General features: G+C 44.6%; 1 protein-coding gene across 3 annotated transcripts in view; it reads right to left on the reverse strand.

The window, feature by feature from the left end:
- The window catches only part of LOC124120175 (calpain-9-like), a 49,413-nt gene that overhangs the window by 14,371 nt on the left and 13,832 nt on the right, over positions 1-21,210 (reverse strand). For 2 of the 3 annotated variants that reach the window (XM_048398120.1, XM_048398121.1), the window contains exons 3-10: positions 10,701-10,770; positions 9,543-9,647; positions 8,978-9,131; positions 7,978-8,155; positions 5,523-5,543; positions 2,540-2,626; positions 1,040-1,125; positions 95-172 (exon numbers count right to left, since the gene is read on the reverse strand). In XM_048398120.1, the coding sequence (XP_048254077.1) occupies positions 95-172; positions 1,040-1,125; positions 2,540-2,626; positions 5,523-5,543; positions 7,978-8,155; positions 8,978-9,131; positions 9,543-9,647; positions 10,701-10,770 (779 nt within the window). The remainder of the gene's footprint in view (positions 1-94; positions 173-1,039; positions 1,126-2,539; positions 2,627-5,522; positions 5,544-7,977; positions 8,156-8,977; positions 9,132-9,542; positions 9,648-10,700; positions 10,771-21,210) is intronic. The other variant, XM_048398122.1, reaches the window with a different exon arrangement.

A 21,210-nucleotide genomic window follows, 5' to 3' on the forward strand; every position in this document is an offset into this window, starting at 1 on the left:
TATTTGTTTTGCTAGCTGCTACTTTCTTTTATGCGTTTGTAACAATGAGCCGGGGCGCAGGTTTTTTTTATAAAGGGAGACTACTCGTACGTACCAGAATTCGCCATCGTCCCTTGCCCGGAAACGAAGATCATTCTTGATTTCCTCGGATACAGACGCGATTTCCCGAGACCTGGTATAACGAACGAGAACGTCATGTATTAGTGTTCATCTGCCGTGTTAATATCACAAGCGTTGATGCCACTATAGTCCTGAAACAATCAAAGCATATTTGAATATATAATCCTTCCCAAACTCATCCTGGTTCATCGTCTGAACGTCTAATGTCCGCAGGCTGTTCATACGAACCTGATCTGAGAAAACACAAGCAAATACAAAACCTCTGACCGATGGTCAGATGAATTAACTTTTATTCCTCTCTTTCTGACCACCTGGGTGCCGTTGTACAAAGCAATCTTAGCGCTTAAGTGATCCTAACTACCATACCATAACGTTCTGTATGTTGGCCTCCCTGTCTGATCACGTGCGTGGATGACGTTCTGTATGTCGGCCTCCCTATCAGATCACGTAGATGACGTTCTGTATGTTGGCCTACCTGTCTGATCACGTGGATGACGTTCTGTATGTCGGCCTCCCTATCAGATCACGTGGATGACGTTCTGTATGTTGGCCTACCTGTCTGATCACGTGGATGACGTTCTGTATGTCGGCCTCCCTATCAGATCACGTGGATGACGTTCTGTATGTTGGCCTTCCTGTTTGATCACGTGGATGACGTTCTGTATGTTGGCCTACCTGTCTGATCACGTGCGTGGATGACGTTCTGTATGTCGGCCTCCCTGTCTGATCACGTGGATGACGGTCTGTATGTCGACTTACCCGCATGTCCACGTGGATGACGTTCTGCATGTCGGCCTCCCTGTCTGATCACATGGATAACGTTCTGTATGTCGACTAACCTGTATGTCCACGTGGTTTGTGATCTGTGTGTCGACCTACCTGCCTGATCACGTGGATGACGTTCTATATATCTACCTACTTGTCTGACCAAGATCCATTCCATTCTTTCCTTCCCCAGGGGTTCCGGAGCCTGACCAGGCGACAAACACGACCTTTAAAGGATAACTGGAAGAGAAACGTAGAGCAAAGGCCCGATTCAGTGAGTGGGTTAGGTTATTGTGCTGAAACGTTTTCATTATTTCACAAGGTGCAAAATAGAAACATTAAAAGTGCCGCAGCTCATAGAACCATTCGACCCGTGAAGATCCGGGGTAGAATAGGTCTTCAGCAACCCATGCTTGCCGTAAAAGGCGACAATATGCTTGTCGTAAAAGGCGACTAACGGATCGTGTGGTCAGGCTCGCTGACTTGGTTGATGCATGTCATCGGTCCCAACTGCGTGGATCGATGCTCATGATATCAATCACTGGATTGTCTGGTCCAGACTCGCTTATTTACAGACCGCCGTCATATAGCTGGAATATTGCTGCGTGCGGCGTTAAACAACAAACAAACAAACAAACAAACATAGACCCATTCGAGGATCACTGGTGAATTCATACGAGGTTCATAATAAGGACGAATGTAGACTTCAAACCCCAATCAGTTGAACCTGCGGGGTTAGTGTCGCGACTCAACGTGCACACCAAGTTGTGGAACCATGTCCTCTATTCACCGGTCCATGCCTCAAGATAGAAATATGGAACGTGAATCTTGTAATTCTGTACTCACCTGCGTAAACTATGTACTACTGTACGAATCTGTCAGAACTGTTTTACCATACTCATCTGCGTAAACCCTGTTCTACTGTACGCACCTGCGTAAACCATGTTCTACTGTACGCACCTGCGTAAACCATGTTCTACTGTACGCACCTGCGTATACCCTGTTCTACTGTACGCACCTGCGTAAACCCTGTTCTACTGCACGCACCTGCGTAAACCCTGTACTACTGTACGAACCTCCGTATACCCTGTTCTACTGCACGCACCTGCGTGATCCCTGTTCTACTGTACGCACCTGCGCATACCCTGTTCTACTGTACGCACCTGCGTAAACCATGTTCTACTGTACGCACCTGCGTATACCCTGTTCTACTGTACGCACCTACGTTAACACTGTTCTACTGTACGCACCTGCCTAAACCCTGTTCTTCTGTACGCACGTGCGTGAACCCTGTTCTACTGTACGCACCTGCCTAAACCCTGTTCTATTGTACGAACGTCTGTAAACCCTGTCTACTGTACGCACCTGCGTAAAGCCTGTTCTACTGTACGCACCTACGTGAACCCTGTTATACTGTACGCAACTGCGCGAACCCTGTTGTAGTCTACGCACCTGCGTGAACCCTGTTCTACTGTACGCACCTACGTGAACCCTATTGTAGTCTACGCACTTGCGTAAACCCTGTTCTACTGTACGCACCTGCGTGAACCCTGTTATACTGTACGCAACTGCACGAACCCTGTTCTAGTGTACCCACCTGTGTGAACCCTGTTCTACTGTACGCACCTGTGTGAACCCTGTCTACTGTACGCACCTGCGTGAACCCTGTTATACTGTACGCGTGACCCATGTATAGACCGTTGTACAGGCGCACCTCCGGGGTTGTTGCATTGGGTGGACGCTGGAAAAAAGACGACACCAATGAACCAAGGGCAGCTCCGCTTGTACGACAGAAACATGCTACCTACTATGAACGTGTACTGTTACTGAGAGGCGACTAACGGGATCGGGGGATCAGGTTCGCTGACTTGGTTGATGTATGTCATCGTATCCCAATTGCGAGGATCGATGCTCATTATCAATCGCTGGATTGTCTGGTCCAGACTCGATTATCTACAGACAGCCGTCATATAGTCCGGTGTTAAACAACAACCATCCAAACCATCTGGATGTCTGATCCTTAGTGACAGCTGGTATTACTTTGTGAATAACGGCACGCATGTACCTCCAGACGAGGGTAGTCAGTTGGAAGAAAATAGCTGTAGAAAAGCCTTTCAATCCAATAGCCTTCTATAGTAACATTAATACATATTATTGTTCAGGGCAAAGTAATTGTAATAACTTACAATTGGAGAAATAAGATTCTTATCTCTTCGACAGAAACTAACTATACCGTATTTTCACATCTAAAAGAGATTACTGCGGATTAAGCTGGCCAAACACATGTTCGAAGACTATAGGACAAAACAAATCAGAGTGCTATATATACGCACTGAAGAGCTCGTGTCAAGGATGCAGTGTATCCATGATGTAAGAAGCAAGGGGAGAAGACAGCACACACACACACACACACACACACACACACACACACACACACACACACACACACACACACATGTGATGCATCCAATATATAAATTATCAAATAGAATAAAACAACAACCTTGACACGAACAGAAAAATAAATCACACTATATTTTAAATTATATTTGACTTACCAGAAGAATAAGAAATGGAAAATATAGACAATAGCAAAATGTAAATCAGTTACGGCTTAAATTGACAAAAAAAGAGCCGAATAGAAGAGGAGAGATTATTAAGTATCGGTACATACCGAACCGGTAGTGTCGCGGTACTGACTGAGGTGTGACGTGAGTGGATGCTATATATTATCGTTAATTGGTAGGTTACAATCTGTAGAGTCAATGGGGGGCACGGGTGGCCCAGTCGTCTAAGGCGCCGCGATTCCCTGTGCAGAGTTGCGTCCCTTGGGTACGCCAGAAACCTATGATTGTGGGTTCGAATCCCGGTTCGACCCGATGATGTTTCTAGGTTTGTCAGCACTATACCCGTGCTCGTGGGTTTCACTGAAGTGGTAAACGTCTGAGACCTGCATCACTTCGGGCTTTCCTCCCACATTAAGCTTACACACCGTGATATAACTGGAATACTGTTAAAAGCGGCGTTAAACACAACTCACTCACTCACTCACTCACTGTAGTGTCAATGAGTTTTGATATGTTTCCAATGCGACGTTACAGATGCTGGAACCGTGAACAAACAGTTGCCTCATCAAGCAAGCTGGTAGCATCCGTGCCGCAACATCGCATTGAAATGTACTGCATAGCGGACCAGTGACTGAAATCGTCAGCCAGGATCCCCGACAGCAGTATTATGACGTCACAGAGACGTCAGTTTTATGACGTCACAGAGCTGAAAAATTGGATGCTATCTGAACATTCGTGACCCAACTCGTGTTATTCCGGGACAAGCCGAATAGCGACTCGTGCCCCTCTCATGGCCATTTTTGCGACCGGGTTCCGTCTTAGCGCAGACGGGCATACCTAAAACAATTGTCAACTCGTTGCGTAATGGTTCACATTTATTTCCCCATATATTATATATATTTCAGATACAATTTAAAGCACATCGAGACATTTGGAATTATACAGTATGATTGAACACATTTAACTGTGTCTTGGGTATATTTTTAGATGCAAGACATTTGTAAAATAAAAAAATATTTCTGAGGGATTCTTATACGAAGAACTTGAAATCATACGCGCATTCTGATTGGTTTGTCGTATTTTCGCACATAACAATCATCGATAGGGGGACGAGTCTTCTTGCAGGCTACGGAAAGGGGCGAGTGGTGACGAATGGCTATCTGAAGACGATTGGCTATTTCCGGTGATATTGTCTTCTTTGCGGTAACGGAAAGGGTCGAGGTTAGCCGAAAGAAATGAATGCTCTGTATTTGGTTCTTACGCACGCACAAGGTATGGGAGTTACGATCATCTTAGCACTGAGACTGCTTTATGCAAGTGGGCCCTAGCCGAATAGCTGAGGTTCTAGAAATAGTATTTCATGGCATATGTTTTACAGAATCATCTGTATTTTAAGAACACTTCTAAATAGGCAGTGGCAGAAAAGCGAGAATAGCGGAGATTTTCAGAAAGTATCGAAGACGGCACAAGAATACAAAAACACTTGTCACAATTCATAATTTGGGCCACGTGGCCAGGTGTTCTGTTTGTTTTATTTCTACAAATTACTCTAATCAATAAAAAGAAATCCGATATATGTTTGAGGCTGCCCCAGTCTCGTATATATAGATAATAATTCCTGATTAAAGACCAAGAGAGAGTCGTTGGTGGATATTCAAACATGATCCGTCAATGAATAATTGTTCTTTGAAATCACATTAATAATTCTTAAAAACAAAGATTAACATAAATGTAGATTTGTGTGTTGTACATGATCGTGTTGCACTGGTGCTAATACGTCAAGCAAAGATCATCACAAGCATATTATTAATCATATGCAGAGGTCGCATTGTAAAGGTTTTTAAATTACGATGCTAAAACATTTGGATTCGGACCACCTAAGACTCCAACGAAACTTAAAGTATTTATAAATTTGTTTTCACGAGAGATGTGTGAATTATGTGAATATATGATACTGACATTGTGTAAACACAGAATTAATCTTCAATGTTGGATAACCTAACTACTATTGTGAAATATTGTAATTCTGCATTATCAGGAGTTCTTACAACAAACACGGTAAAGAATCACCCCTATTGGCATAGTGTGAGTCTGAAATTGAAACAAGCATTCAGTCATTTATTAAACATAATTGATTGTACCATGACATCGATATAATTCAACAAAAAGTGTGTTCAGATTAGAGTGAATGAGTTGGCTACAACATCGTTCTGGACAGTATTTCAGTTATATTACGACGTGTCAGTATTTCAGTTATATCAGGGCGTGTCAGTATTTCAGTTATATCAGGGCGTGATAGTATTTCAGTTATATCAGGGCGTGACAGTATTTCAGTTATATCAGGGCGTGACAGTATTTCAGTTATATCAGGGCGTGACAGTATTTCAGTTATATCAGGGCGTGACAGTATTTCAGTTATATCAGGGCGAGTCAGTATTTCAGTTATATCAGGGCGTGTCAGTATTTCAGTTAATTTCAGTTATATCAGGGCGTGTCAGTATTTCAGTTATAAAACGACGTGTCAGTATTTCAGTTATATCAGGGCATGTCAGTATTTCAGTTTTATCAGGGCGTGTCAGTATTTAGTTCAATCTCGTGTCAGTATTCAGTTATATCACGGCGTGTCAGCCTGAGTGAGTGAGTATGGTTTTACGCCGCTTTTAGCTATATTCCAGCAATATCACGGCGTGGGACACCAGAAATGGGCTTCACACATTGTACCCATGTCGGGAATCGAACCCGGGTATTCGGCGTGACGAGCGAACGCTTTAACCACCGCCCCGTGTCAGCCTGATATAGGAAGAAAGTGATGCCGACCTTAAACGTTTACACATTTGTGAAACCAATGAGCACCGGAATGGCACTGACAAACTGAAACTCATTAATAAGGCAGGTCTCGAACCCACGGACATAGTGTTCTGGCACATCGAAGGGATGCAACTCTTTACAGCAAACTGCGCAACTCAGAATCCGATCCGACCAGTCCTTGTTGTATCCGCTTGATGACAACGCCAACATGTACCATCTTTTTACGTATTTTGGCATGACGCGTCCAGGGGATCGAACAACCACCTTCCCATCAAGGGCTCTATCGACGAGACCAATAAATCAGTCTCAATAAATAAGGGGATATAACAGGGAAGAGAACGATGATTGGGATGATGATGGTACAAAAAATAACATGATGATGATGAGGAGGAGGAGGAGCAGAAGGAGGAGGAGAAGGAGAAGAAGGAGGAGGAGATTGAGAAGGACGAGGAGACGGAGAAGGAGGAAGAGGAGATTAAGAATGAGGAGATTGAGAAGGAGGATTTGAAGAAAGAGGGGATTGAGAGGGAGATTGAGGAGAAGGAGGAGGAGTGGAGGAGGAGGAGGAGTGGAGATTCAGAAGAAGGAGGGGAAGATGAAAGAGCAGGAGGAGATAAGGAGGATATTGGGAAGGAGTAGGAGAAGATTGAGAAGGAGAATGAGGAGGAGGAGGAGAGGAGGAAGAAGAGGAGGAGAATAAAATTAGAAAGAAGGAGGAGATTGAGAATGAGCAGAGATTAAGAAGGAGGAGTGGAGGAGATTGAGGAGGAGAAGGAGGTGGAGGATATTGAGGAGGAGAAGGGAGGAGAAGGAGGAGGATATTGAGAAGGGGAGGAGGAGATTAAGAAGGAGGAGAGAAGAATTAGATTGGGGAGGAGAGAAGGAGAAGAGAGGAGGATTAAATTGGGAAGGAGGAGAAGGAAAAGGAGGAGATTTAGAAGGAGATTGAGGAGGAGCAGGAGGTGGAGGAGGAGGAGATTGAGACGGAAGAGAAGGAGGGGAAGAAAGAGGAGGAGGATATTGAGAAGGAGGAGAAGGAGGAGGAGAGAAGGAGGATTTGGGGGAAGGTAGATAAGTGGAGGAGATGTAGGAGAAGGAGGGGATTGAGAAGTTTGAGGAGAAGGAGGAGGAGGAAGAAGAGGAGAAGGAGGAAAATGAGGAGGATATTGAAAACGAGGAGGAGAAGAAGAATGAGGAGATTAAGAAGGGGAAGAGTGGAAGAGATTGAGAAGGAGGAGAAATAGAAGAAGGAGGAAATTGAGAAGGGGAAGAAGAAGAGAAGGAGGAGATTGAGAAGGAGGGGAAGAGGAGGAGGATATTGAAAAAGAGGAGGATGAGAAGAAGAATGAGGAGATTGAGAAGGGGAGGAAGGGGAGGAGGATATTGAAAAGGAGGAGGATGAGAAGAAGAATGAGGAGATGAGAAGGAGGAGAGGAGGAGGAGATTGAGAAGGAGAGAAGGAGGAGAAAGAATAGGAGAATGGACTAGAAGGAGGAGATTGAGAAGGAGGAGAGAAGGAGGAGATTGAAAAGGGAAGTGAGGAGATTGAGATGGAGGAGAAGGAGGAAGAGATTGAGAAGGAGGAGGAGAATAATGCTGATGCACGTAAACATTAAAATCGTGCCCTTATTCAAGTTTATGACAATAACTGAAATAGACGAATCGGAGGAGCATCACTGTGCAATTGAAAAAAATCACAATTCAAATTAAAACTTACGAATATGCTTCCTCCAATCATCGAGTTCATCTTGAAGGAGTTGTACAGCATCTCGTATATATTCTTCGCTATTTTCGCCTTGTCCCGGATGTCGATGGCCTCCGATATTCCTCCGGTAAAATCCACCAGTGAGTCCTGCAGCTTCCCTCCGTCCAGAGCCTCATAGCTTCCCCTGAGTCTGACAACACACAGCGTGTCGTAAATCCAACGTGTGTGTGTGTGTGTGTGTGTGTGTGTGTGTGTGTGTGTGTGTGTGTGTGTGTGTGTGTGTGTGTGTGTGTGTGTGTGTGTGTGTGTGTGTGGCTGCTTGTACTAGTCCGGACTGATGCCGAGTTATGGTGCTAGCCAACTGAGATACCATGACGCATTTTAACATGAATACCCATCAGACACAGTATACTGACTCCGAGCCGACCAGTCCTTGTTTTAGCCCCTTTATGCCGAGCGCCAGGGTAACAACAAGTACCATCACCACGAGTTTGGTGCTGACAAACAATGAATCATAATCAGGTTTAATTTGGGATTTGAACCATGGATTCCGGAAAGCCCAAGGAACATAAATATTTGCGTTATGTGATTGACTGACTGACTGACTGACTGTGTACGGTACTGCGTTTACCACTCATTCACCCAAGTACCCAACAAATGTAATCAGATTAGCTTTGAAAGGAAGATATCGTTCAGGCCCAGTACCTGGCTACGTGTCCTGATGTCGTGGAGCGATGCTTATGTTTCCAATTATTGGTTTGCTAGCCCAGACTCAATTATTTACAGGCAGCGGCGATATGGTTGGTATATTGCGCCGTAAAACAGCATTTACTCACTCACACACCTACCCTGTCTGGTAATAGTCTAGTGAGTAGTTTTACACCGCTTCTAGCAACATTGAAGCAATATCATTACAGGGGGCTTTAAACATTGAACATTTTAACCACTTGCCTACCACAGTGTCCCTCTGGTGTCAGAATCTGAAGGATGACATGTTCAGGAGTTGACTTACTTGGCGTATGCCTTCTCCAGTAGGGCGGACCAGAACTCGTTGGTGCGTTCCCTGTTGTGGCAGAAGATGAGCCTGTAGCCGTCTGTGGGGAGGTAGTCGTCGATGATGACCTCCTCGTACTCTCCGTACCACCAGAAATAGAAGTGGAAGATCCCTATAATATGACAGACAAATATGATTGAACGCTGTGATTGAATGACGGCAGGTATGGCAGTTGTAACAATGTGATTGCACGAGGACAGGTATGGCAGTTGTAACAATGTGATTGAATGACGACAGGTATGGCAGTTGTAACAATGTGATTGCACGAGGACAGGTATGACAAATATAACAATGTGTTTGCATGAGGACAGGTATGGCAGTTGTAACAATGTGATTGAATGACGACAGGTATGGCAGTTGTAACAATGTGATTGCACGAGGACAGATATGACAATTGTAACAATGTGATAGAACGAGGACAGGTATGGCAATTGTCAAAATGTGATTGCACGACTACAGGTACCACAAATAAGTAACGTCACTGTTGGACGAACGGTAGGAGAACAGAATTGATTTCACTCACCAGCATAGTCATTCCCGAAGCCCTGGTCACGTGGTACTACTCTCTCCAGCTGCTTCCGGTGCGAGGTCGCCAAGATGGCTGCTCCAGCCACGAACCAGCAGTTACCTTCATGACATGGAAATACAGTATGATACTGAAGGACAATTCACGAAATGCGAAATATCCTTACAAACAGATAAGCTGCTTAATCAGTGAGTAAACAACTGAACAAATATAGGTATGATAACACATCAATTTCCGACATAAAAAGGTGTTTTTGTAAAACAAACAATAGTTCGGGTTTATTCAATAATATCCGTAGAGGGAAACTAAAGAGAACATAATCGATCATTTCGCCCCTAAACCCGAGGTATGATACATGTCTCCATTGGCAGTGTCCCTCTACTCACGGTCAAGTTTGTTTGTTTGTTTGTTTGTTTGTTACGCTGCGGTCAGGAATGTTAGATGCTTGCCTTAAAGGCGACTATGCTTGTCATAGGAGGTGACTAACGGGACCGTTTGGTCAGGCTCTGTGTCTTGGTTGATGCATGTCATCCCAAATGGGTAAATCGATACTCATGACGTCAATCACTGGATTTTCTGGCCCATAGTCGTTTGTGTATAGACCGCCGTCATGTAGCTGGAATATTGCTGAGTGTGGCGTTAAACAACAAACAAGCAAACAAACAAACTGTTACAGCAATATTGCAACTATGTCACAGAAACCCATGCTCGCCATTAAAAGCGACTATGCTTGTCGTAAGAGGCGACCAACGGGATCAGGCGGTCAGGTTTGCTGACTTGGTTGATGCATTTCATCGCATCCCAATTGCGAAGATCGAACTTTCAAGGTGTCAATCAGTGGATTGTCTGGTTCAGTCTCTATCATTTACTTACCACAGTTCTATAGCTGGAAGATTGGCGAGTGCTAGTTTAAACTACAAACAAAGCATAGCACAGCGGCCTACAGAACAATCCAGTCTTTGCCAAGCAGACCAGTGCCAGAAAACATGTGGAACGCCTCAAGCCGTCGGACAAGCCACTGAGCTTGACCACCCGATCAAATTTACTCGAGCCTTACGATAGGCGATAGGTTGCTGGAGACCTATTCTGCACCGGGTCTATATAGGGTTCACGGTCAGGTCAAGTGTACTGCAGGGGGTGGGGTTTGATACATACCCAAGTAACCTTGGTCAAGGTCATGGCGGCGTGCCTCATTCAGTATAAACACAGGGTTGTTGGCGATGTCCTGAAAGAAGAAAACGTACATGTTATTTCAGTATCGATTCTGACAGTAGAATTTGCCCGTTGACTGGGAAACAATGCTCTAAACTAAATACAAGATTTTGGGTTTGTTTGTTTTTTTATTGCGTAGAGCGTGATTTCATGTTTGTAAGACAAATATTGATAAACGTTCGAGTTTAATGACGATTTGACAAAACTTTACCCAAGGGATGAAAACTGTCAGAAGTGTAACCTAGTCATCGGTTGATAAGTTAGCACAGAGATGGAGTGTTCGCTCGTGTCTACAAAATGCATGACATTTGGTACACAGGAGTTTCATCACAGTACAAACAAGCTATAGGGCCATCCAATATTTTTCAACATGGCCGCCAAATCCAAGATGGCCGCCAAATTTTTCTTTATTTTGGGACATGTGTAAACATTAGGCATTTAGTTGTTCACATATCTTTCTCATATTTGATATCATGGTATATCTCTTTCAAATTGATCCATTTTATATACTTGGTTGCCTTAATGAATGCCCACAATTCACAATTTTCAGTTATTTATCAACATAAAACGGCTATTTATTGAAATGACAATGTCAAACTTCACATGTTATCCTACGCCATCAATACTCATCAATCTCAACTATTTCTATGCAAAAAGCCGCGATAAATTCCATAATTCAACTACATTCCCTAAATTTTCAACATTTCCTCAAATAGAGAAATGTTATGATGAATATACTTGTTCCCAAATGTATCACACTAGTTATACAATAATATGGATACAATTATGAATATTTGGCTAAAGTAGGTTTTTAAAGATGGCCACCAAATACAATATGGCCGACATGAATTTTAACATTATAGACAGCTAACGGAAATTCAGATGCACAAAACGGTGTTTGTTTGATACTTCATACATGATAAAACATAAGCGACAACCGAAGAGCACCCTTTTCATATTCATAAGACATCTCTGCGAAAATAAAAGGGTACAGACTGGTATTGTTATAGCTATAATTGAGTGACTACACAGCCCTCGTAAAGTACTGGATGTTGAGGTGAGTATTGATTCAAGGCTCCGAGTCATCCACTATAATCTGCTACATGATACCCCAGTATGGCGGCGTGACTTATATCATGTGTCACCATGTCATATGTCGGTAATAGCAGGCATGGGTTTCACGTAGCCTTGCTCCAAGTCTGTACTAAAAGAAAAATCCAGGGATGTGTAGTAATTCTATGCTCCTAATAGGCAAGTCTAGATATGTGGACAGTACAGGTCTCTGATAGGGAGACTTGTTCTTATTATTTACATAATCACGAACTGATTTAAAGTAATAATTAATGTCTTAGAGACTTGTGCAAGTCTAGGGTTTCACGATACCATCGGACATGTGTGTTGGATAATAAACGCCCACCTGCCGTCATAACGCTCGGCCAACTCGCTTGATGTGACAGCCAGGTGCAATTATGGAAGATGTATGAAATATGTTTGATGCACTGTGATCAGAGCCACTGCACACATGCTTTGTTCGACCACAGGATGTTGTATATACCTGATGCTACTGCAATCAGTGTTATTGCTGCTGCTACTACCTGCACGTCACAACACCGTAATACCACACCGATACAACTACGCCCACTGTCACAGCCAATACCACCACTACTGCTACAACCAGAAGTGCCACGTTATCAGTAATGCTGGAGTCCAATTACAACTGAAACTATCACTACAACTTCCACCACCACAACCACCACCACTACCACCACCTCCACTACTACCACTTCCACCACCACTTCCACCACCACAACCACCACCACCACCACTTTCACCACCACCACTACCACTACAGCTACCACTAACTCAACCACTACCACCACCACTTCCACCACTACCACTACAGCCACCACTATCACAACCACTACCACCACTTCCACCACCACACCCACTAAGACTACCACAACCACTTCCACCACCACAACCACCACCACAACCACTAAGACTACCACTACCACCACCACCACTTTCACCACCACAACCACCACCACCACCACCACTAAGACTACCACTACCATTACCACCACCACCACTTTCACCACCACAACTACCACCACCACCACCACTAAGACTACCACTACCACTACCACCACCACCACTTTCACCACCACAACTACCACCACCACCACCACCACCACCACTAAGACTACCACTACCACTACCACTACCGCAACCATCGTCACTTCCACCACCACCACTACCACGACCACAACCACAACCACCACAACAACCACTACCACTACCACTACCAGTACCACAACCACTACAACCACCACTACCACAACCACCACCACTACCACTACCACAACCACCACCACTACCACCACCACTACCACTACCACTACCACCACCACTACCACCACCACTACCACTACCACAACCTCCACTACTACAAACACAACCACAACCACAACCACTACCACCACCACCACCACCACCACAACTACAACTACAACTACAACTTCCACTACCACTACCACCGCCACTACCACTACCACTAACACCGCCACTACCACTACCACAACCACAACTACAACTACAACTACAACCACAACCTCTACCCTTACCGCTTCCACCACCACCACTACCACTACTTTATATTGTTATATATTGTTTGAAAGTTCGAAATAAATAACGAAACAACGCCCTCAAGAGATTCTATATAAACTGCCGGTATACACCCGTGTTTGATTGTTGCTAAAATTGAAACAAACAAGAAATGGTTTTCGATCGTGATATTTGATACGGATATTATGCTTATGTTTTGGACCTTAAGGCTGTGTTTCGGCAACTCTTTTCAGCCTAGTATAACGTTAGTAATTTTTATATCATATCCAATTTTCAAGTGTATATTTTCTTTTGCCTAGACGTCTTGTCTTTGGCCTATGTCCGGTCTAAGTCCCTGGTGTGAAACTGAGGCACTGTTTCGGTGTAATTGTGCCGTAATGAACTGATGGACACGCGTCATACAGTTAGCAGAGTAACCAAGTGCGTTGATTGACTTGAATCACATTTGCTGGGACAACGGCAGGAGATTGTTCCCAGTGAGTTGGGGAGGTCGGGTAGCCTAGTGGTTAAAGCGTTCGCTCGTCACGTCGAAGACCCGGGTTCGATTCCCGACATGGGTACAATGTGTGAAGCTCATTTCTGGTGTCCCCCGCCGTGATATTGCTGGAATATTGCTAAAAGCGGCGTAAAAACCATACTCACTCACTCACTCCAAGTGAGTTGTTCCTAACATAGAGGTAGATACAGCACACGCCAGCCTTGATGTGTCACGGGCTGCATATACACTGATAATTTATGGACGATACATCACAAGTTCGTTTTATCTGTGAAGATCTTAAAAACCCCGTTGCTCACAAATAAAAGCGGCACAGTCACTCTAGGACCTGGTTTCAAACACAATATTAATGGCCTCCTAACGAAACCAACAGACCGTCAAGCAAACGCCGGATCTGATAATACTGAAATATGACTGTCCCTAACAATTAATGTTCCCCATGTTAACAAAAACTCGTCTCTTCTTATACGTGAGCTACACTACACTAAGTAAACAGATCTGTACAATAACACGACACTCTTGACTACGTATTGTATAGCATTGTAACCTGCAACACAAGCTATGTCCTGGCTGGTTGCCGTTGTTGTGCCGGGATACTCACTGACAGCTGATCAAGCCTCTGTTGATCATTGTTTGTTTGTTTGTCTGTTTGTTTGTCTGTTTGTTTGTTTGTTTGTTAACGCCGCACTCAGCAATATTCCTGCTGTATGACGGCGGCCTGTAAATAATCAAGTCTGGACCAGAAAATCCAATGATTGACATCATGAGCATCGGTCAACACAATTGGGATACGCTTACATGTATCAACCAAGTCAACAAGCCTGACCACCCGATCCCGTTAGTCGCCTCTTACGACAAGCATGGTTTGCTGCATACCTATTCTAACCCTGATGTTCACGGATTTGTTGATTAAGGCAATACATCACTTTCACTATGAGATGTGAAACCAGCATGATTGAGAGAAGAGAAGGAGGATAGAGAGAGAAATAGAAATACACAGAGTGGAGAGAGGGGGAGGGAGTGAAAGAGAGAGAGAGAGAGAGAGAGAGAGAGAGACGTGAAAGTGAGTGAGTGAGTGAGTATGGTTTTACGCCGCTTTTAGCAATATTCCAGCAATATCACGGCGGGGGACACCAGAAATGGGCTTCACACATTGTACCCATGTCGGGAATCGAACCCGGGTCTTCGGCGTGACGAGCGAAGGCTTTAACCACTAGGCTACCCGACCGCCCCAGAGACGTGAAAAAGAGACGTGAAAGGGGGGGGGGGGACGAAAACAAGAGAAGGGGAGAGGGGGGGGGGGGGAGGTTGAAGGAGGAGGATATATGTTTTTTATTACTTATTATATATCAACCAGTGTCTGTCGCTGTGCAATGATTGTGTCAGATGTAACATGTACAGGACATAAATCCTGCTTTCACTGCCCTGTCTACTGGGTTAACGGGACACTCCCATACAGGTACACAAACAACCACAGTTATATCACAGCAACTACAGCCCAAACAACATGTACACACAATAACATCATACTGTGTAACATAGACTTATATTGTGTTAATGTTTCTGTTTACGAGTTTATATAACGTCGTGTTGCCGTGGAAGGATGGTCCACAGTGACACAGATGGCCTGTGTTTACAACATTGGTCTGCACAGTTGAAGGATTATCACTGGGAGGTTCATTAAATAATGACAATAATACGGACAATAAAGTGTGATAAGAGTATTGAATAGCATCTGTGGGTTATGTGGCCGTGGGGGTTTTAAATGCAATGAGGGGCTCGTCGGAAAATCGACACAGTTTCGTATTCATACAAAGTCGACGTAATGTGTTGCATGTGGTCTTCATAGACAGCCGTACTGTCTCCCGAGCTACCCTCTAAATACACGGTGTCTACATAGAAAGTCGACGTACTGTCTCCCGAGCTGCCCTCTAAATACACGATGTCTACATAGAAAGTCGACGTACTGTCTCCCGAGCTGCCCTCTAAATACACGGTGTCTACATAGAAAGTCGACGTACTGTCTCCCGAGCTGCCCTCTAAATACACGGTGTCTACATAGAAAGTCGACGTACTGTCTCCCGAGCTGCCCTCTAATTACACGGTGTCTACATAGAAAGTCGACGTACTGTTTCCCGAGCTGCCCTCTAATTACACGGTGTCTACATAGAATGTCGACGTACTGTTTCCCGAGCTGCCCTCTAAATACACGGTGTCTACATAGAATGTCGACGTACTGACTCCCGAGCTCTCCTCTAAATACACGATGTCTACATAGAAAGTCGACGTACTGTTTCCCGAGCTGCAATCTAAATACACAAGAAGTTTGACGTACTCTCTCCGAGGTACCTCTCTGCACACATCGATTGAACGATGGTCTTGAATAAAAAAAAAGCGACTGCCTCGAATAAACGCACGTTTCGCATAAGAGCAAAGACCACTCGCATTTTTCGAATTTAATTCACGCTTGCGTTGATTTCAAGATTTTCAGTGTACATGTTTACCGCGTACCTGACCTTGCTACAGGTGAGCTACTGCATTATTCCGCTGCCTCCGCAACCATCCCAGGTGAGGACACCGTACAGCAAGGTATTGCAGGCATGTCAAGCACGTTATGTTTTATCCTTCTACAGAAGGGCAGTCTATGTTTCACTGGTGGCGCGGAACGCTCTGCTCGAATCCCCGTCAACGATGCGTCGCACAAAGAGGCTATAGCATTGCTTGTTCAACTCACTGGAAAAACTGTGTTGTTTCAACCTCAGCAGTCACTGTGTTCATCCCGGGTAAAACATATTGAATTTCTACTCAGGGCCATAGTCATCATGGCATCTTAAAGAGATGTTGGTTAAACATACGGGTATGCTGTATTAATTGTTTGATAGGCATTACTTTGAGTGAGTGAGTTTGGTTTAACGCCGCTTTTAACAGTATTCCAGTTATATCATGTTGTGTCAGCTTAATGTTGGAGGGAAGCCCGAGGTGATGCAGGTCTCAGACGTTTACCACTTCGGTGAAACCCACGAGCACTGGTCTGGTGCTGACAAACCTAGAAACATAATCGGGGCGAACCGGGATTCGAACCCACAATCATAGGTTATTGGCGTACCCAAGGGACGCAACTCTGCACAGCAAATCGCGGAGCCTTTACTTTGAAGTTTGACAACGGTATAAGGATCTATACCGAAACGTCGCCTTTACAGTATTAAAGAAGTTGTTATCCATACATTGTGTCTACTTTGTTATGCTGTATTAGTGGCGACATGCACGCGTGTAAAACAACGTTGTCCTGAAAGGATGCTGTTGATGGATTGTACATGTATATGTTGCCAGTCATGAGAGGCATGTAAACATATACCTGTCCTCTGCAACGATAAAAATACATAATAAAGTAGGGCTTGTCTTCACAGGGCTTAAAGGACGTGTTTTACCAACTTGTGAGCTGTCGATGTAATAGCGTTCAGCGTACCAGTTACACAATTAGTGTTAAGGAGGATAGTATTGAACTAGTATTATTGATAACAGTGTTCATTAGGACGGCTTAGAGGTTAAACGTCTTCAGGATAACACTATTGAGAGAGAGTGGGTTGGGTTTAACGCCGCTTTTAACATTATTCCAGTTATATCGCGGCGTGTCAGCTTAATGTGGGAGGAAAGCCCGAAGTGATGCAGGTCTCAGGCGTTAACCACTTCGGTGAAACCCACGAGCACGGGTATGGTACTGACAAACCTAGAAACATAATCGGGGCGAACAAATACAGAACATAATTCAGAATAACAGTAGCCAGAGAAACAGTCTTCAGGATGACAGTATTGGAGAATATTTAAGTCGGAATACCAGTAGTTTAGACAGCCGAGCCAAGAAATAAAAATCAGAAAATATATAAAATGTAACAGAGTGTTATTCGTTATATGTTTGAAAATGTTATGACATATTCGCTTCAACTGAAGAGTAGTTGTCCAGCAATCACAATAGAGTATTCATAAGAACTCCTCCTCGTCAATAAACTGGTAATATCACACCTCCGTTATGAAGGTTTTACGCCACCCGGTGTCAGTGATCCATGAAAAGTGTACATCACTTGCGATAACCGGTTTAACCTGCTGAGCAAACCTGCTGAGCAAACCCGCCAACGCAAACCTATTATGGTAATTTAAAAGAGTGTTTTTCATATTTCAGTCACTGTACCGCCACATGATGCATTACAAATCCCATAATGTTTGCTTTCACCTAGTTCCTGTCCTGAGCTGTGTTAATATTATATGTAAGTCGCCTGTGGGAAGACCGCCTCCGTGGTCTAGTGGTAGAGCGTCCACCCGGAGAGCGGAAGGTCCGGGGTTCGATCCCCGACCGCGTCATACCAAAAGACGCTGAAAGATGGTACTTGTTGTTACCCTGCCTGGCGCTCGGCATTAAGGGGCCAAAACAAGGACTGGTCGGCTCGGAGTGAGCATACTGTGTCTGAGTGGGGTATTCATGTTAAACTGCGGTATGGTATCTCGGTGAGCTAGCACTATAAGTCAGCATCAGTCCGGACTAGTACAAGCAGCCACACACACACACACATGCATGCACGTCGCTATATAAGTGCAATCATCTTGGACGCGACTTTAAAACCCCATTTCACCTCATCTCACCTCACCTCAACCCCGTGAGGATCTGGGTTAGAGTGAGTGAGTATGGTTTAACGCCTTTTCAGCAATATTCCAGCAATATCACGGCGGGGGGACACCAGAAAACGGGTTCACACATTGTACCCATGTCGGGAATCGAACCCGGGCCTTCGGCGTGACAAGCGAAAAAAACAACAACATCCACCAAAGCTGTGGGTAATCAAGGCAATGATGATAATAAGAGACTTTTTATTAACACTCTAAAACCATAACGTTTCGACATTGACGTAGGGGAGCTCGACTGACGCATGAGTAAAAATCAATGACTTTCAATCAGAAAAGTATTCCGTCATGATCTCACTTAGGTCATCACTATGGGATAATTATTCAATCTCATACACATGTTTCATACCAATTATCTAAAATAGTTTTCTCACCCACGTGGGTGTTAAAATTGATCTTCAGTGGTAACGCATGCTTGTCTCGTTCTATCAGAACAAAGATGATTGTTGTGGAGGGTTGCGAGCTGTCAGAACACAAGGTGACGACGGTGGTGACGATGTGACGGGGAGCCTGGGACGACAGCTGTCATGTCGTAGTTATGTGCCGCTCAGCGTTAACTATCTTACCTCTACTGGTCGCTATACTGTCACGCCGCTTTTAGCACTCTTTCAGCAACATCAAGGCAGGGACACCAGAAATGGGCTACGCACATTGTACCCATGTTGGGAATCGACCCCGGTTCTTCGACGTCATGTGCGAATGCTTTAACCACTAGGCTACCCCATCGCCCCCCAGTAATATGGACTTGACATAATTCATAAACTTGCAGGGGCTGTTTTGGAGATATTTATTTCAGGTCTGTTCAGACAGGCAGCAATATTAAATATAGACGTGTCCCCGCGTTCAATACAGTACAATACAATACACCTCCTCTACCGTGATCCTAGACAGCACGCCCGTGTGTGTACAACTCCTGAGTGAGTGAGTGAGTGAGTCTGTTCAGACAGGCAGCAATATTAAATATAGACGTGTCCCCGTGTTCAATACAGTACAATACACCTCCTCTACCGTGGTCCGCAACAACACGCCCGTGTGTGTACAACTCCTGAGTGAGTGAGTGAGTGAGTGAGTGAGTGAGTGAGTGAGTGAGTGAGTGAGTTGAGTTGAGTTGAGTTGAGTTGAGTTGAGTTGAGTTGAGTTGAGTTGAGTTGAGTTGAGTTGAGTTGAGTTGAGTTGAGTTGAGTTGAGTTGAGTGAGTGAGTGAGTGAGTATGATTTTACGCTTTTAACAATATTCCAGCAATATCACGGCGGGAGACACCAGAAATGGGCTTTACACATTGTACCCATGTCGGGAATGGAACACGGGTCTTCGGCGTGACGAGCTAACGCTTTAACCACTAGGCTACCCGACCGCCCCTGTACAACTCATGAACTGCCAGGGCACGGTATGGCGCAGGCCTCCATACGCTGTCGGTTTATGATATCGGTTTATATGAGATTCAATATACAGCACTGCTCCATACATCATCGCGCTATTCAATTACACCATACACAGCCCACTCAATTGGCCTCATTGTTAAACATTTCAAAACACATTTAACGCTTTAACTCTTGGCCTAGATCGCATTACGATCTTTCAATGCTGACTTCACTGCATAAGAGTCTCACCTTGTATGTAGACTGCGCATGTGTGTTTAGATTACTTGGTTCTGGCAATATGATTGACTCTGAGGGCCAACCTGGCTATATTGAATATTGTGTGGGATGTTATATTAGTCAGGTCAGTGTTTGAATAGCAGAGGAGCCGAATAGTAGTAAACATGTCCACACTAGCTTATATAGCTGTTCAACTTTAATAGGCCAGGTTCACACAGTGCCGATTATGGCTCCCGTTTAAGATCAGACAGCGATACGACACGACGAGTGAAAAAGTCGGATTACTATCCTCAATGATCTGGAATGTCCTATCATTGTCTGAACGCAGTCGTATACGTTCGTAACAGAGTCCTACGGATCGGGAAAGGTACAGAGGGGTCGGCCAAGCACTCCCGAAAGTATGGTGTGTCCCGTGGCATTCGGGAAACTCTAGTCGGATTACAATCGTGACTGTGTCGGGACAGATTCTGCTGTATCAGATCAAAATTGTAACAAGGTCCTGTGTTTCAGGACGGTGTCCTGTGGATCGGGATGCTGTCGTGATGAACGGGCATGAATTGTTCATTGCCGTTTCTTGTCGATTGAGTCCAGATTGCGTCCAGATCTTGCCGAATGTGAACTGTCTTTGTCGGTTCACTGTCCGGGCACTGTCTGATCTCTGTCTGACTGCATTCGGGAGAATCGGGACGCTGTCGGGACAGATTCGGTCTTACCATGCAGAAGATGCAAATCGGATCAGATTCGGATTGAGAACGGGAGAATCGGGACGAATTCGGCTGGAAACGGCTGAATTGGGACGCTTCCTGAACAATATCTGATTGTTTGTGAATTTCCCGCCACGAAACAGAGGATCTTGATCAGACTTTAGACAAATTTTAATCGGGAATGGTCCTGTCAAGGACGGCAGTAAACATCCTGAATGTGTGACTGAGCCCTTACACTGGAATCTAAGGGGCGTGGGGTACCGGTATGGTGAAAGCTTCACTCGTAAGACCGGGGGCCGCCGTTATATAGCTGGAATATTGCTGAGTGCGGCGTTAAACAACAAAACAAACAAAAC

This window comes from Haliotis rufescens, unplaced genomic scaffold (genome assembly GCF_023055435.1).
Source record: "Haliotis rufescens isolate VD_foot unplaced genomic scaffold, xgHalRufe1.0.p SCAF_18, whole genome shotgun sequence".
Lineage (NCBI taxonomy): Eukaryota > Metazoa > Mollusca > Gastropoda > Lepetellida > Haliotidae > Haliotis > Haliotis rufescens.